Source organism: Typopeltis vanoorti, chromosome 9 (genome assembly GCF_054136105.1).
Source record: "Typopeltis vanoorti isolate ZY-2024b chromosome 9, IOZ_Tvanoo_1.0, whole genome shotgun sequence".
Classification (NCBI taxonomy): domain Eukaryota; kingdom Metazoa; phylum Arthropoda; class Arachnida; order Uropygi; family Thelyphonidae; genus Typopeltis; species Typopeltis vanoorti.
In genome coordinates, this window is record NC_143557.1 from 113,846,125 (window position 1) to 113,865,445 (window position 19,321).

The following is a 19,321-nucleotide window of genomic DNA, read 5'->3' on the forward strand; positions in this document are numbered from 1 at the left end:
CTGGGATATATTATATTTTTCTTTTGAACAGGCCCCATTTCAATTAAAACAACTCGTTATTTTTCATCAATATTTCCCCATTCACCTGTATCTTCTAAATTTACTGAGACTAACAATGTGTTAGTTTCATGGTCATATAAAACTAAATCTTCTCCTAACTGTTTTTCACTTAAATCCTGCATCTTGTTATCTTGTTCAATAGTTGCAATAGTACTTTCATGCAAACTGGATGAAGTATCAACTCTGATTTCTGATCAATCTAGTTGGTTACAATCTGCATCAGAATATTTTAATATTTTAACAAATTTATTAAGAGCCCCAGTTGGTTTTTTAATATCTGCTTCTTTCGCAGCATGACGCTTACAATTTTATGCACCGGATAACTTTTAAATTTTTGATTCCATTTCTATTTTATACCCACAAGAATATTACACGACACAGAGAAGAAACAATAGTCCGCACTGCGCTACTGTCAGTAGCCTTCTGAGATGCATACTGTTATAAATCTACTGTTGCTATCCTGTCATTACTGCGACATTCTAAACTTTTATTATTATTTAACTTTGTATACTTGTAATTTCTATTAATTACTTGTGATGTCTTTTTTCTTTACTTTATACTTTATTCTCTGTTATTCTAATGTAGCTGTGCACGCTTTCTCTCTCTTAGAATCTCTGTTGTTTATATTATTATGTGCTATGTTTACGAGAAAGTCAAATAACATTTATTTACATTACTATGAAATGTACACGAATTTAAACATTAGGGAGATTGCTTTCTCTATCCTTCTATAAAAACTCTTTAGCAAAATTTAGAACTTTTTTCTTCAACTTTAAATACTTTCTTTAACACAAAAAGTTATCTACTCTCAGTTTACAAATTTTACTTATTAAACTCCAAGCTTACTCGCAAAGAGGTTATCTAAATCGCTCTGTTAAATTATCTTTACAAATTTGATATCAACTTCTAACATGCCAATTGATTCTCTTAAGGACACTTCTTGACCTTATTAAATATTAAACATATATCTTAAAAGTCTTTCTAATACAACTATAAGAGGAATTATATAAATGTTTTGAACTTACAAAGGCTCAGTATCTCACAATCAGTCAAAAGTCTTTCACTAAAAGTTTTATGGCAATTCTTTCATCTAAAATCTTCATCTGGAATTTTGGCTTCGGTTATATCTCATCGGGAGCGTAGCAGGACTCGTACAGATCCAGAAAAATGTTATTCTCCCATGGCAAAAAAGAAAAACTTTCAATTGAAGGTACTTCGGGAAATTTGCCTCGACTTTTCTCCTCTACTTGGGCTCACCGAAAATGCCTGGACGACTGCCTTCTCAAGTAGTTTGAATTGACGCCTCTAAGAAACTGAAAATGCGGCCTCCAAGAAAAAATGAAACTGCCGTCACCTGTCAATCAGTCAGCATCCCTCTCTGGACTGGAAACGTTTCTCTTCTACGGCGTTTGGGACTTCTCCTTTTGGCAATTTGAAAGCCCTGTCTATGGGCCTAGAAGTCGTTTCTCTCTAGCGACGTCTCGAACTGAGAAGCTCCTTTCTGGAAGCGGAAAACTCCTCTCTCAGCCAACGTCTGGATCTGGGATGCTCTCTGACGATATCTGGAACTGAGCAGCTCTGTCTCTTTTCGGGAACGTCTGGGACCAGGCATCTTTAGCAATGTCTGGAACCGGGTAGCCTCCTCTCCTGTCTCTCTGTGGACGTCTCTGGAACTGGGCCCCCTCTACTTCTGCAGCATTCGCTGGATCCGGGTAACCCCCCTTCTGTTTGCTTCAGTTCCTTTTTATTATGCCTCCTCTGAGAGCTCGCATGAAGTTTGGCAATCCCCAAAGAATCGTATGATTCTTTCATCTTAAGTTTCAGGTTCGGCACGTCTTTTGTTCTCCTCTGCTTTCTTTTAATTGTAAGTTGCCGGCCATCGGAAAGTTATTTAAACCTTTCTGACTGACTTAGCAGATGTTTACACTTAGAGCCTGCAAGCCTTTCTCATACAAACAAATTTTAATAACACTCTTTCTAACGCCGCCATGTAGATCTATTATGTGCAGCTTCGCCGATAAAAACATTGCCTTTGTTTTTAACACTCCAACATATTCTTATTGAAGCAGTATATACAGTTAACTTCCAGAGTGTTATTTATAATAACATCTAAAACAAACTATACAGAGACAAACAACATTTATATTTACAATATTCACATGGGACTTAACCTAAGTAAACATTCAAATGTAATGTGCTTTGGAATATTTAAGCTACAATTGAGTTTTTACAGTACCATATGACTGGTTACATAGCAACAAATGTTTTGTACAAAAATTTGTTTCTGCACGTAAAAACCGTTCACCGTTTCACTTTAGATTCTGCAGGCAAGCATTTAGCCTGCTCTCGCTGCAAAATTGTAAACAGCCAGCAATATACAATTTTTTAAAAATTTTTATTCGGTGTATCCAGCCTTATTTATTTTAATATTGATCATTCTAAGAATTTTTTGTTTTTATGATAAAAATTTGTTTCTTAAAAATTAACTTATGAACTGTGCGTTTTGTCTGTTAATGGATTCAAGGAGTGGTATGATAGATCGTTTGAGTGGTTTGGAACTCCATGAAGGTTCCCATTCAATTATAATATTAATAATTATAATATTAATCACTTTTCTCAAAAGAGAAACATATCTGTTTGTTTTTGTAAGTAATGTTTTATTTGAAGTATGAGTCTTTTTTGTCTTAGCTCTACTTGATATTGTTGCAATTAAACAACGCTTAATTATAGCAGTGCTTGTGGAAAAAAGTTTGGTATAATGTTTTATAATGATACATTTCATCCAGCCTCTGCTATCATGAACTCTTCTACTAATATTATAAATATCTCTTTGATTTTCCTCTCTTTCTTTCTATCTTCAGTCCATTCTGAATAATCTGTGTGCATGTGCATGGGTGTATATATTGTTTTTCATTATTAAGATTTCATCTTATTCTAGTGAGTCATTGAAGATTGAAATGTGTAAAATTTTAACGTTTATAACATGAGAAAAAAGGTGCATTTCAAACCTTTTCTTTCTTTTGAATAATCTCTGATTGTTGGGCATTAGATATATTAGGCGTGGCTTCATCTGGAAGAGGCACAGAAGACTGTTCGATGTGCAGCTGTTATTTATTGAGTATTTATTTATTAGTGTTTTATATATACCAGTATTTGTTAGTGTTTTATATATATATCAGTACTTATTTGTGTTAATTGTATACTAATAATATTGTATTATTGATAGAAACTACATAGAATTGATGACAGATTTACCATGGGCTAAGCAGTCTTCTGAAAATGTGGACATCAACAAATCCAGGTAATTGTTATGTTAAAAGTTAAGATATATATTCCAAATTTCTTTAGCTTGGGGATTCTTAAGGGTCAAAGCTGTATAACTGAGAAGAGACCTCCACATAGCCTTTAAAGGAATGCAGAGAACCGACCAGGTCTTCTGACCTGATGTCCAATCCTCACTTTCTCGTGGTGCACCCTGTTAGGTATCTATCTGGATACTGAACAAATGAGGATGGGCAGCAATTTGGGATTTAGCCAACCAAATTGTATTCTTTATTGGTTTAAACCACAGTTAAAAATTATTGTACAACCAGAGCAAACAGCAAAAAGTCAGCTACTGAAACAAATCCTGAAACATCACCAGAGTTCAAGATCGGTGCTATCAACACAAGAAGCCTGAATGGCAAAGAAATAGAGCTAGCTGAGGAATTGGATAAGAACCGGATCGACATAATAGGGGTGACATACAAAAAAGACAAAAACTGGTGAGATCTTTTTTGAGCAATAAATATAAAATGCTATATTCAGACAATAACAATCAGAGAAAAGAAGTAGTAGTAGCTATAGTATTCAACAATAAATATGAGGCTAATCTTCTTGAATGGCAAGCAATATCAAGTAGAGTGATATGGGCAAATATCAGAATGGAAAAGGGAACTGGACAATGAGACTTATTTGTGCCTATGTTCCCACAGAAGGTTGTATTAAGGTAGAAGTGGAGGAATTTTTTAGGGGTTTGGAGAAAGACTGAAACAATCAAAAAGGAAAAGTTGGTCCTTGTTGGGGATCTGAATAGTAGAGCAGGAAAGGATTGTCAAACATACAAAAATATTTTGGGAAAATTGGGAGATAAGAGCAAAGATTTCTGTTAGATTTCTGCTCAGGATATGGACTGGTTATTACTAACACAATGTTCCAACATAAAAATGTACACATGTTTACATTGAGAGAAGAGGTAAGGAATAAGAAAAGTCTCATTGACTATATTATTGCTGATAGTGATATTTTCTCACTGGTGCGGAATAGAGTGTACAGAGGATTTGAAATTGGAAGTGATCACTATTTAGTCTTGAGCAGGAAAAAATTGAATTTCATATTGAAAAGTAGAACAGGTAAGAAGGTTTTATAGCAAATAAAAGTTGAGCAGTTCTCAGATGTGAACTGTAGACTAAAATACACAAATATTATTCAAGAAAAAATGAAAGGGTTTGAGAACAGGAACCAAACCTTGGAGATTCACTGCAAATTCCAGAAGAAAACATTGATTGATTCAGCCTCAGAGGCATGTGGTGAGGTTGTCTGCAAAGATAGAAAAATCAGAACTCCATGGTGGACACAGGAAGTTAAAGAGACAGTGAAGGAAAAGAAGAAAGCATATCAAAGGTTCATAGTGAATAAATCAGCTTGTGCTCTTTGAGAATACAGAGCTATTTTACACAGCTAAATATCAGGATGGTGGCAAGATATTCTGCAGGTTGTGGAAAAAGCTCAAATGTGGAGGAAAGAGTGTTGTAAATGGAATTAGAGATGAAAAAAATGACATGAAAATGGCAAAAAAGATATCTTTGATGTATGGGTAGTTACTTCGAAAAATTGCTCAATGAAACAAGCAGTGACAGAGTGGTAAAAAAACACTGAACAGACATGTAATCAGGAATACATATCCATACTTGAAGCCATCAAAAGCCTGAGATGCAGAAAGGCAGCAGGAGTAGATCATATTTGACCTGAAATGCTCAAGTATGGGGTATAAAAGTAACAGTGGCTGCAGTGCATAGTTCAGAAGGCCTAGATAGATGATCACTCTCACCAATAGGTGGCAACATGGTCATATTCATTACAGTCAAATTCTCAGATGCTATTACCAGGTCAAGCACTCTCAAACCCTTAGTATTTTCCATTACATGCTGTCTCAGATAGTTATCCATCAGTAATTGGATGAAATCCAGTTCCTTCCTCACAAATGTCCTCTCCTCCTTCCAATCAATGTTACCATAGTTGAAATCCCCCATAATAATTACCCTCCTTCCACTCATTTCATCAATTTGTTTATGCATACTATCTCCACCATCTATTCCATCACCTCGTCTATAGCAGCACCCAACTATATATTATTTTGTTCTGCCAGTCTCAATCTCACACCAAATAGCCTCAAATGAGCTCTTTTCACTATCCTGCAATACAACTTCAATTCTCCTTGGCTGCAGTTCATCAGCTATCATCAATAACACTCCTTCCCGTCATTTGATTCTCTCTGTCCCTCCTAAACACACTATAACCTACACATTCTATCCCACTAACTATATCATTTTCTGTCAGCCATGTTTCACTAATACCAATAACCTGTGGCCAGGAAGAGCCGACCAAGGCCAAAAATTTCATGTATATTAATGCCAGGAGTATTAGGAACAAGAAGGAATACTCCTGGCATTAATATACATGAAATGCAGAGGTTCCTTTGTCCCACCCCTATCTTGATGCGTTATTCTAACTATCCCATTCCGATTACTTGTCCTTAGTACTGGCTCGGGTACATTATATACATTCTCACACTCAACTGTTTCACTGATGTTTGCATATCCACTTCCTCCCCTCCTTGGTAGTTCTAGTTTCCCTGGTTCTGCACATCCATTTTCACTTCATTCAGCAACACTTTTTCCAGTCTCTGCACACCAAATCCATTCCAATGCAGGCCATCCATCTTGTATAATTCCTTTTGCCCCATCAAACTCATTCCACACATCCACAAATTCCACACCACACCGCCTGCATAACCTGCGCATAGTCATTAGCAATTATGGCCCTCCTTCTGAACTCCTCTCTGTCGTACCACGGCAAGAAACTCACCATCCTAACTCTGTCACTCGTTTCTTTCGCTACCTTTAACAATTCTTTCAAGTCCTCTCTCATAAAAAATTTATCTCCTTTCAATAATTCAATTTATTTTATTTATTTCAATTTATTTCCTTTCAAATAGTTGAGAAATCACAAAGATCTGTGTTTAAGTTTTGTAGACCTGCAAAAGGCATATGACAAGGTGCCAGGAGAAAAGCTGTTAAACATACTGCAGTTATATGGTGTCAGTTGGGCATTATATCATGCAATACTTAGTCTTTATTTGAGTTGTAATTCAGGAGTTAGAATTTAAGGCAGTACAGGAAGATGGTTTGACATTAAATTTGGTGTCAGATAAGGATGTACATTATCCTTCTGTTATTCATTATCTATATGGATCACATTATGAAGAAAAGCGGTATTAAACCTGATATCAAAATTGAAGATGTTAACTCAGCTCTTTACTTTATGCAGATGATGTTATACTTTTAAATAAATTCGGTACAAGTCTGCAAGATTCTCTAACTAAATTGAATAACTGTTATAAATTTGGTGTGAAAATCAATAATAACAAGACAAGGCATTAACCATTAAGCAAAATAAGCATGTGCTTAGGGCATCATGGAAAGGGGGGCACCACAGAATTTCTGCTTTAGTTAGATGACAAATTTAATTTAAATTAACTTTTAATTAGTTTTTCATTTTTTTAAACTTTTCTTACTGTTACCTACTTTGTTTCAATAAATAATGACGTGTAGAAGGCATAATAAAACTCTAACCACGTGCATGACGATTCGTTTACACTGTATTATCGCTCACAATGCTTTCTGGCACTACCATTGCATCAAATGAGGTAATTTTTTATAATTAACGTAACCATTTTATTTTTTATTTTCCTGTCTGTTTTAGGTCTTGTTTTAATAAATTATGTCTTATAAAAGACTCCAGAAGCAAATATAAAACAAATCACGTGGTTGTCTCAGAAACGCGCCTCCGGTAAAAGGCCTAGCTGTCGCAGAAGTGCAACTCCGGTAAAATAAGAGTTAATTAAAGCACAAAAGCACAAGATTCAGCTGTAAGCCGAAAATTAACTTGTTCGTATGATTTTGTCTGTGTTATGTGCACCTAATATTCAACAAAATAATCTTTTTATTTCTGTATTTAACAGATTCCAAAGAACCAAGATGAAACGTGTTCAGTTAAGTGGTGCACAAAAGCGAAAACTATCAAAAAAGAAACAAGAGGAGAATTTGGAATTAGATTCCAAGACTGCAAAGCTGACTGATTTCTTCATACAAGTTCACAACATTATATACCAATTCCTGATCAGAGCCAATCTCCGTCATCAGAAGTGGACACAAATACCACTTTGATCACTTCAAAATCAAAATATGATGATGTTGACTCATCAAGGTGTCACAAGCAGGTTCATCTAGCACATGTCTCACTACTGACCTCTCTCTCTCTATGTTCACTGGGCATCTACAGATACCGTATGGTCACACCGATGCTCGATGATGTTCCACACCAGGCCTCACTATGTAGTCCTGTTATTTGCTTTTCTGGCAGCCTCAACTCTCTGAAGATCAGTCACTCCACACACGTCATCCATCCATCTCATTGATGGTCTACCCCTGCCTCTTTTTCCAGGAACTTTACCTTCTATTACCGTTCTGAGAAGTCCTCCTTCCGTCCTTTCTATGTGTCCAAAATATTTTAACTTTCTTCTGTCAATATCCTTAAGGAGCCTTAAAGTTCTACTAATCTTTTCTAGCACCCATTCATTTGTACGCCTTTCAGTATATGATATCCTCAACAGCCTTCTGTAACACCACATCTCAAAAGCAGATATCCGTTTCTTATCTGACTTCTTTAGGTTCCAAGTCTCGCATCCATAAGTCGCTTTTGGAAAAACAACTGCATCTAAAATCCTCAACTTTGTTGCCATGGAGATAGATCCATCTTTCCAGATTTTAGACAGGTCTCTGACTGTTGTTTTAGCCATTCCTAACCTTTTTCTGACATCTTCTGAACAGCGATCCTTCACATTAATAATGGATCCCAGGTACTCAAACTTGCTGACTTCCTCAATTCTTTCTCCATTAAGATACACTTGTTTCTCAAGAGCTTCTCTGTTTGTTTTTCCTTTGAGAACCATTATCTTTGTCTTGCTAGAATTGAGTTGAAGTCCTCTGTTATTACTGATCTTATTAACTTTGTCAAGAATTAGCCCTAGTTCTTCTATGTCATTACAAAGAAGTACTGTATCATCAGCGTACCTCAGATTACTGATCAATCTACCTCCTGTCGTAATTCCTGTCCTGAGCTCATGCAATGCTTCACGCATGATGTCCTCTGCATATATACTAAACAAGTGAGGAGAAAGTAAACATCTACTGACCTCACTCTCTGTAAATTCTCTTGATATCTCTACTGCAAATGTTGATGCAAGTTGCTTTATAAAACATTCTGAGGTTGAAATAATTGCTGAAAATGAAAGTTTAGTGGGCCATGGTGATGGTAGTGAAATGATTCAGTCTGCAAAAGATGAAGTAAATATCGCAAAAGATCCAGGGTTGTGGCTTGATTTCTCTACTGAAATGTCGGTAAGACTTGTCAAATGGTCCATTGTGGTGTTGACAGTAACTGGGTCCACCAGCAGTCCAATAAGCCACGTCATCAGCAGAGAAATCAAATTCGCAGAAACTTTTTGTTGGGACAAAAGCTAATGGTGAGGAATGCAAGAGAGACTGACCCATTAATGTATTCACCATCAATGGGATCAGTTTATTGTTTTGTTTGTAAACTGTTTGTTCCTAAAAATTTCTCGCATTTTGTTACAAGAGAAGGGTTCAGTGACTGGCGAAATACTATTGTAATTGATCAACATGAAAAAAACACTTCTCACCGAGACACTGTTCTAACATACTTAACTCGCAGACAAGGTGTAGGGTTGGGACAACAGTTGGAAAAACAAATTCAGGAAGAGGGTGATTACTGGGAGTATGTCCTGAGGCGTGTCATAGCTGTTATTTGTATGTTAGCTGAATGTGGCTTGGCTTTTCGAGGAACAGAAGAAAGAGTTGGATCATTGCAAAATGGGAACTTTTTAGGGCTGCTTGAGCTCATAAGTCAGTTTGATCCATTTTTGTGGCAATGGAAATCCTTCTTATCTGTCCAAAGCCACCTGTGAGGAACTCATTCAACTGATGGCTCAAAAGATCCATGTGCTTATTGTTGATGAAGTAAAATCTTCTGGTTATTTTAGTTTGTCAGTTGATTCAATACCAGATCTGTCACATATTGACCAGTTAAGTGTTGTACTTAGGTACTTAAAAGATGGACAGCCTATTGAACGCTTTTTATCCTTTCTGGAAATGAAAAGCAATATCGGTGAGGAAATGGCAAATCAGGTGTTGCAGTACTTACGTAAAGTTTGTCAGCTAAACTTTTCAAAATGTAGGGGTCAGTCTTATGACAATGCTGCTAACATGTCTGGGTGTTATAAGGGGGGATGCAGCAAAAAATTTTAGAAACAAACAAGTTTGCTATATATGTGCCCTGTGCAGCTCATTCACTAAATTTGGTAGGCCGAAGTGCTGTTGACTGCTGTCAAGAGGCGGTTAATTTTTTCTCTACAGTGCGGTTGCTCTATACCTATTTTTTCAGCCTCAACCAGCCGGTGGACAATTCTTAAAGGTTGTATTGGAAATGAAAATGTCTTAAAATCCCTCTCTGATACCAGATGGGAGGCACATGCTATGCAACAGCAGCAATTTTGAAATCTTTCCTTCAAATTTTAGAAGCGTTAGACAATATAGCCGAAGACCAGTCACAAAAGGGAGAAACTAGAAGAGAAGCAGATAATATTGCAAATAAGATGCAAGAGCTAGAATTCGTTTTTATGTTGAATTTTTGGGATGAGATTTTGCAAAATTTTCATAGAGTAAGCCAAGTTCTACAGAACGAGGATGTCAACTTAAAAACATGTGCAGATCTGTATGGATCATTAGCTGACCAGTTGTGCACTTCACGAAATGAATTTGAAAGATATGAAGCAGCTACAAAGGAAGTGCTACCAGATGTTGATTACAAGGCAGCTCAAACTTGCAAACGTATCAGAAATACCAATGACGGAGATGCTCCAGAAGTATATCTGAATGCCAGAGATAAATTTCGTATCACCACCTTTTACACAATTGTTGACAAACTTGAAACTGAGATGAGAAGAGATATACAAAGAAATATCAGAGAGATTTTCTTTTCTAAGTGATGTGCCACATAATGCTACTTCAGTGACTTCATCATCTACTGAAATTGAAAGGTATTCTCAGTGTTGTCAAAAGCTGATTGATGCTTACCCAGAGGACTTGAACACTAATTTCTCAGCTGAGCGTCAGCAGTTTCATTCATATGTGCGTCATTAAGTTCAGTGCAACAAAAAATGTAAAAACAAGATTCAATCATGCTGAACTTTATAAAATAATTGTAGAAGATAGTATTGAGTGTGCCTTTCCAAATGTAGACATTACCTTTCGTATATTTTTAACATTAATGGTCACAAATTGCTCAGCTGAGCATTCATTTTCTCAGTTGAAGTATATTAAAAATCCCATCAGAACAACTATGCAACAAGGAAGGTTGAATGCTTTATCTCTACTAAGTATAGAAGCAGATGTGTTATGTAAGATTAATTTTGAGGATCTGATCAAAGACTTTGCAATTAAAAAAAGTAGGAGAAAACTTTTCAAATCTAAATAAAGTTGAAGTATACAAAAATAAACATTATTTTCCATCTTACTATAAGTTTTGTTTCATTTTGAAAAATAAAAATTCATTTTATGGCTTATTATTGTTTATATTTTGAATTACATATATATGGGGCACCAAAATCTTTTAAGTGCTTTGGGCCTCTATGGGTCTTAATTCGGCCCTGAGACAAGGACAATGAAAATAGGCAGAAATTAAAAAAAAAAAAACTGCATTGTGAATGGAGAACTTATAGAACAAGTAAAACATTTCATCTACCTAGGCACATTTTGAAGATGGTAAATTAAATACCAAAATCAACAACAGAATCAACAAATCTGGTTTGGTAGGAAGTCAACTGAAGAAATTTATAGGAATAAGAGCGAAATAAGAAAGTTAAATAAGAATAAAGTTGAAAAATGAATTTGAAATTGGATGAATAAGAATGATAAGAATAAGCAAGTTGATTGAGACATTCAAACCAGTTTTAACTTATGGATCTGAGAACTGGGTTAGAAATAAAACACTTGACAAAAGACTAGAGACCACAGATATGATAGTTTTGACAACGATTAGGGGTGTGAACAGATGGCATCAGTGATGACAATATCATATTAAAAATGAGGATATTAGGAAAGAACTTAACATTGTTAGCAGAGCTAATCTCAGGTGGTATGGTTACTTAAACAGAATGGGAGAGGAAAGATTAGCAAAACAAGTATTCTCTGCCAGGTTGGCAGGAAAAAGACCCAGAGGAAGACAAGATATAGATGGATTGATACAGTAAAATGTGCCTTAAAAGACAGAAATATATGTTCTAATAATGTTGGAGTTTTGACAGGTAACAGATTGATTTGGAGGAAAATTTTAGTTTGAAAGTTAGTAATGATGCAAGTTTTTCATGTAGTACTATCATATGTACACCCCCTTGAGGGTACATGGCAGGAATTTGATGATGATTTCCTTAGCCCTCCCCCTTTCTATTGTGTTTATCTTTCCTAAAAATACCATATCTTTTATACTTGATACCAGTTAGTATAATCTGCTTCTGAGAGCTTGGTCTCACTAATGCCAATTCATCTGAGGCCACAATGTGTTAACCAAGGTAACAAACTCAGCATCTTTGTGTTCGATACTCTTGGCATTTCTATATTGTTATACTTAGTTACCTCCATGTTTTTTTTTTTTTTTTTTTTGTATATTCACTCTCTAATCTTCATGACCCAGTTGGGAAACTTTCAGATACCTGTTTGTATCTTAGTGTTTGGTTGATAAAAGGTGAAGCAGTGATATGATTGAGATGTTTAAGTTCTTGAGAAGTATTTACTGGATGGATATGAGAGAGATTTTTCAGATAATGGAAAATAAGGAAGGGACATGAACTGGAAGCCATCCCTGTAAATTGCACAAGGAATTGGTGAATAAGAGGGTGATAAATTTTTTTTATATGGAGAGTGGTGGGTGAGTAGAATGCATTGCCTGTGTATGTTGTAAATCCTAAGGGTGTGAATGAATTTAAGCTTCGGTATGATATGTTATGGGTAGGAGAGATTTTCCATCTGTGGACTTTTGTAATATATGTATACTTACAAACTTATTTATTAATTACTGACCATTTACGAAAAACAAAGCTACATTAGAGCCTACCAGTTTCGCCAACAAACTGTCTGTCTTTTTCAAGGCTTTTACGGAGACATAAAAACCAGTAAATGCAAATTGAAAGGAACATAAAAATAGAAAGCCCACAGATACTGGAAGATATCTTCATTATACTTCAAACCATCACAAGACACACAAACTGAGCATTATCCTCATGTTGAAATATAGGGCCAGAAAGTTTATATCAGAAGAGGAGGATACACAGACTGAACTATCACTAATAGCCAACACATTATCACAAAATGGATATCCTCAAAACATCATCAAAAAATATCTATATAGTGACAACCCCAGACAAGAATAATCACGCTCCCAGCACATTTCTACTGTAGTGATCTCATTCATCAAGTCAATTTCTTATCAAATAGCCAGAATACTAAGAGCCTACAACATCAGAGTGGTCTTCAAACCAACCACCAGCATCAGACAAGTTTTAGGATCCCCAAAAGATAAATAGATAAATAAACGGCCTTTCTACAAATATCCAGGAATATATTACATTCCTTGCTCCTGTGGTCTTGCCTACATCGGACAAACTTCACGGAGTTTAGAAATCAGACAAAAAAGAACACGTTGGTGATGTAAACCACAACAGAAGTATCTCGTCCGGCTTAGCACAATTTCTATACATCTAACGACATGATAGAGTGGCAAAACAGCTCCATGCCATATCTGTATGACGACTACAGACATCGTTTATTCAAGGAAGCTACAATAGTGTTAATAACCGGTGGAAACCTCAACAGAAATCAGGGTGCAATCCTAAACAGTTCGTGGAAAAACCTGATTCTCTCTCTAAATCAATCTGAACTACAGCTAGCCAGTAATCACATTACATGTTTACAACAAACACGCATGTGTGATAATGAATAAGAACAATAAGTCTTCTATGTCACACGAACATGTAGCCTTAGCTACTAGTTGGTTTACAACATTTTTTATGTTCCTTTCAATTTGCATTTACTAGTTTTTATGTCTCTGTAAACGCCTTGAAAAAGCCGGACAGTTTGCTGGCGAAACTGGTAGGCTCTAATGTGGTTTTGTTTTTCGTAAATGGTCAGTAATTAATAAATAAGTTTGTATTTGAATTATATAAACGACCAAATATGTTTAGTTTAAACAGTTTATATGTATACTATTTTTTTTTGGGTGCTTAAGGGTCAAAGCTGTATAATTGAGAGGAGACCTCCACATAGCCTTTAAAGGAATGCGGAGAACTGACCAGAGCTTCTGACCTAATGTCCAATGCTCACCTTCTCGTGGTGCACCCTGTTGGGTATCTAACTGGATACTGAACGAACGAGGATGGGCTGGCAATTTGGGATTTAGCTGACCAAATTGTATTCCTATTGGCTTAAACCAATATAGAAAATGATGGCACAGTATGACAAAATTTCATACCGGCTGGGAGGTCGCTGGTTAAACAAGGCCCCCGTTGTTTTCACCAGGGAACCAGGGCGAACAGCGAAAAGTCAGCTACTGGAATAAATCTGAAAGCACACCCAAACTCAACATCACCAGAGTTAAAGATCGGTATTATCAATATAAGAAGCCTGAATTGCAAAGAAATGGAGCTAGCTGAGGAATTAGATAAGTACCAGATCAACATAATAGAGGTGACTGAAACAAAAATGACAAAAATTGGTGAGATCTTTCTGAGCAATAAATACAAAATGTTATAGTCAGGCAATGACGATCAAAGAAAAGAAGGAGTAGCCATAGTATTTAACATTAAATATGAGGCTAATCTTCTTGAATGGGAGGCAGTCTCAAGTAGAGTGATGTGGGCAAATATCAGAATGGGAAACTGGACAATGAGACTTATTGTCTATGGTCCCACAGAAGGTTCTACTAAGGTAGAAGTGGAGGAATTTTTTGAGGCTCTAGAAAAAGCTAGTGACAAAATGAAAAAGGTCCTAGTTGGGGATCTAAATAGCAGAGTAGGAAGTGATTGTCAGACATACAAAAATGTTTTGGGAAAATTTGGAGAAAAGTGCAGAGCTAATAATAATGGCATATATCTGTTGGATTTCCTCAGGACATGTACTGGTTATTACTAACACCATGTTCCAACATAAAAATGTGCACAAATTCACATGGAGAGAAGAGGCAAGGAATAAGAAAAGTCTCATTGACTATGTTATTGTTGATAGTGATGTTTTCTCCCTGGTGCAGGACACCAGAGTGTACAGAGGATTTGAAATTGGAAGTGATCAGTATTTAGTCTTGAGCAGGATAAAATTGAATTTCATATTGAAAAGAATGACATGTAAGAAAGTTTTAAAGCGAATAAAAGTTGAGCAGCTCTCATATGTGAACTGTAGACTAAAATACACAAAGATTATTGAAGAAAAATGAAAGAGTTTGAGAACAAGAAACAAACCTTGAAGATTCAGTGGCAAACCTTAAAGAAAACCCTGATCAATTCAGCCAGAGAGGCATGTGGTGAGGTTTTCTGCAAGGATATAGAAAAATTATAACTCCATAGTGGACACAGGAAGTTAAAGAGGCAGTGAAGGAAAAGAAGAAAGCATATCAAAAGTTCCTGGCAAATAAGTCAGCTTCTGCTCTTGGAGAATACAGATACAAATGTAAGAAAGCTAAACAGTGTGTAAAACTAGCTAAACAAAAGTCATGGGAGGACTTTGGGAAGAACATAGAAAATAAATATCAAGAAGGTGGCAAGATATTCTGGAGGTTGTTGAAGAAGCTTAGAAATGGAGGAAAGAGTGCTGTAAAAGGAATTAGAGATGATCAAGGTGACATGAAAACTCGAGAAAAAGATATCCTTGAAGTATGGAGTAATTACTTCGAAAAATTGCTAAATGAAACAAGCACAGTGGTAAAAAACACTCAACAGGCATACAGTCAGGAATACATATCCATACTTGAAGTAGAAAAGCCATCAAAGGCTTGAAATGTGGAAAGGCAGGAGGAGTAGATGATATTTGACCAGAAATGTTGAAGTATGGTGATATAAAAGTCTTACAGTGGCTGCACTGTATAGTTCAGAAGGCCTGGACAGAGGGACAAATTCCTGATGATTGGAGCAGAGCTCTAATAGTACCCATATATAAGAAGGGAAATAAAACTGAATGTGAGAATTACAGAGGTATATCCCTACTGAGTGTTCCTGGCAAGATCTATGCAAGTATACTTGAGAAACAGTTGAGAAGAATTGTGAAAGAAAAGCTTCGTGAAGAACATGCTGGATTCAGGCCAAATAGAGGCTGTCAGGATCAGATCTTCACTTTACGACAAATAGTGAAGAAATCATGGGAATATAACAAAGATCTGTATTTAAGTTTTGTCGATCTGTTAAAGGCATATGACAATTTGCCAAGAGAGAAACTATTCAATACGCTACAATTATATGGTGTCAATGGGAGCATTATATCAAGCAATACTGTGTCTTTATTTGAGTTGCAAGTCAGCAGTTAGAATTGAAGGAAGTACAGGAAGATGGTTTAATGTTAAATCTGGTGTGAGACAAGGATGTACATTATTCCCTCTGTTATTCATTATCTTATGGATCAAATTATGAAGGAAAGTGGTATTAAACATGATATAAGAAATGGAGGTGTTAATGTCAGCTCTTTGCTTTATGCAGAGACGATGTTATACTTCTAAATAAATCCACTACAAGTTTGCAAGATTCTCTCACTAAATTGAATAACTGTTTTAATAGATATGGTATGAAGGTCAGCAATAAAAAGACAAAGACAATGAAAATAGGTAGAATCGTTGAAAATGTCAACTGTGTTTTGAACGCAGAACCTGTGGAACAAGTAAAACATTTCAGCTACTTAGGCACGATTTTTAGTGAAGATGGTAAATTAAATATGGAAATAGACAACAGAATCAATAAAGCTGGTATGGTACGAAGTCAATTGAATAAATTCATGTGGAATGGAATAAGAGAGAAATTAGTTGGAACACTAAATTAGCTATATACAAGACACTGTTCAAACCAGTTTTGACTTATGGATCTGAGAGCTGGGTCAGAAGTAAAACACTTGATCAAAGACTAGAGACCGCAGATATGAGAGCCCTGAGAAAGATTAGAGGCATGAACAGATGGCATCAATGGCAATACCATATTAAAAATGAGGATATTAGGAAAGAACTTGACATTGTCAGCATCCATGAATGTGTTAGCAAAGCTAATCTCAGGTGGTATGGGCACTTGAACAGAATGGGCGAGGAAAGATTAGCAAAACAAGTGTTCTCTGCCAGGTTGGTAGGAAAACGACCCAGAGGAAGACCAAGGTATAGGTGGATTGATACAGTACGAAGTGCCTTAGACGATAGAAATATAAGATCTGATAATATTGGAGTCTTGACAAGTAACAGACTGATTTGGAGGAAAATTGTAGATAGGAAGTTAGTAATGATGTAAATTTTTCATGTAGTACTATCATATCCTGTACACCCCTTGAGGGCATATGTCAGGAATTTGATGATGATGATGATGTATGCTTATTTACATTTTAATTTAATATTATGCATACTTCATATATAATGTATGTAATTTTTTAATGGTATAGACCTCTCTCTCTCTCTCTCTCTTCCTCTCTCAATGAGTCTTTGACTCCAAGAGAGAGTTGTAATAATAATAATAATTATCTTATTATTATTACACCCTCCATGGTGTCAGCAGACACATCATGTGAGGTTCATTCAACCAGCAACATATTTATCTTATAGAATCTTAAATTCCTTAACACTCCTTTCATTAACAACACATTCTGGTAACGTGTTCCATCCAATGAGATGATAATACTTAAGTCTGAACCAGACTAACATACAATCATCTTTGTGTTGTCTAATCATCTCCATGATCATGCATTTTCATATCATTTTAAAAAAAATCATGAGGTGTTTCAGTGAATGATCAGCATTTATTTACATAAATCCCTATTTTATGGTGTTTTATGTTGGAAACAGTGTTTCATACTTAATTATTATGTCAACTGGAATGTTGCAGCATTAAAAATGCCTGTTATGTTAATTATCATGATTTTGTCAGCATGGAATACAGCCCATAAGAGGATAGTATATGCATGCGTCATTTTATCTTCAGAGAAAGCACTCAGGCACATCTTGGCACAGCATGAATGACAAGGTAACTGAAAATAGATGCCAGTGGACTGTGATGCCTCATTTTGGAATTAGTGAGGAATATGCAGAATTTGAACCAATTATAATGTTATTAAAACTTGGAATGTTCAGAAAGAAGCATTACAGATTTATTTTTATTTTATTTTTGTTTCAAAGATATCTTCTTTTTCCCTTCAGATATTAGGCCTAGTGGCTTGTTACGGAGCTATCTTTAGCCCTTCTAATCTGTGCCTGTCCTGAGAATAAGGTGGCTAGCCCTATTCCTCCCCAGTGTGTCCTATGTCTAGCTGCATGTGTTCACAGGGCTGGTTTGCCTGCTTGTGGGAGGAAAACCCCCAGATAAACTAGGGGAAAAAACCCTGCAGTTCATGCCCAAGACTGGCTAATTTGGCTATGTCTGAGAAATTTCCTTTTGTATTTTTACATTACTTCTGAAAATGTAACCTGTTTTTTCATTTTCTCAGTTGCTGCACATCATATGACAGCATTGGCTTTGTTCACCCATTAACATGTTCATGAAGTGCAAGTACAGCATGTGATGATTTGCCAATTATTTTTCATTACTTCGCCATGGAGTTCACACATGATAAATTGTGGTAGGTGTGCTTTTGTATATTATTACTATTTAGAGAGATCTCCATGGAGTCAGGGACTCATTGAGTCTCTGACGCCATGGAGGGAGATCACATACTACACACACCAGCTATCATACTTATTCTTGAATTCATTCATACTGCTTAATCCATTGGAATTGATTTTAATGATTGCATGATTGGAATGGATTGCCATTGACAATCCATTCCAATCATGCACTGCCCTATGAGAGAGAAATCTAACTCTCACCCCTTCTTAGCATTCATTCTCAACTTCCAAGGATGCCCTTTTGTCCGTTCCCCATCCTCTATAAAATGAAAAATTCCATCAACTGAAATCCTGTATGACTCTTTTAGAACAATACTGCCAATTTAGCTTTTTTAGAGCTAGATCTAGCTCCTTCAGAACTTGTTTCAGCTCATTTTAGTTGTTTTATGATCTACTCTTAAAGAAATTGTTTTAAAAGTTTTCCAGATGTTCGCATTTGATAAAGTGTGAGTATCATATACGTTTCAAACGTGCGATGACGTCAGTCAGTCACTTGCCCCAACAGTGCCATTTTGTCACATTGAAGTTGATAGCGCTGCTACAAGTTAGTCTGTTTCACAGTGTTCTGGTTGATAGTTATGATAGCGAGTATGACATTTTCAGAGACTGATCTTAATTCGTTGTTGCAGTAAAGAGTTGCAGAACCTTCTTCAAAAATGAGCAAAGAGACCAATAAAGCTTACAAGCAAAAATTTAGGAGGGAGTGGTTGCAAATGGAAATGTTTAGTAAATGGCTGTGTGAAGTTCCTGGTGATGCTACAAAAGGCCACTGTAAGTTTTGCAGATGTGATTTTAGCTGCTAAATATTGTCAGCTTGTAAAGCATAGTGAAACTAAGAAACATCTTGCTTCAGTTCCATATATGGCTATTCTTATTACAAATATGCTTGTGAAGAAGTCTGATAAGACAGCAACCTTTGAAGGCAGCGTTGCATTATTTCTTTGTTGTGACTCAATGAACAGTTGCAATCATCTAA

General features: G+C 36.0%; 1 protein-coding gene across 3 annotated transcripts in view; it reads left to right on the forward strand.

Moving 5' to 3' along the window:
* Positions 1–19,321, forward strand: part of LOC150103434 (lon protease homolog 2, peroxisomal-like) — a 641,828-nt gene that overhangs the window by 282,653 nt on the left and 339,854 nt on the right. For all 3 annotated transcript variants that reach the window (XM_090397545.1, XM_090397547.1, XM_090397544.1), the window contains exon 9: positions 3,287–3,361. In XM_090397545.1, coding sequence (XP_090253671.1) covers positions 3,287–3,361 — 75 coding nt within the window. The remainder of the gene's footprint in view (positions 1–3,286; positions 3,362–19,321) is intronic.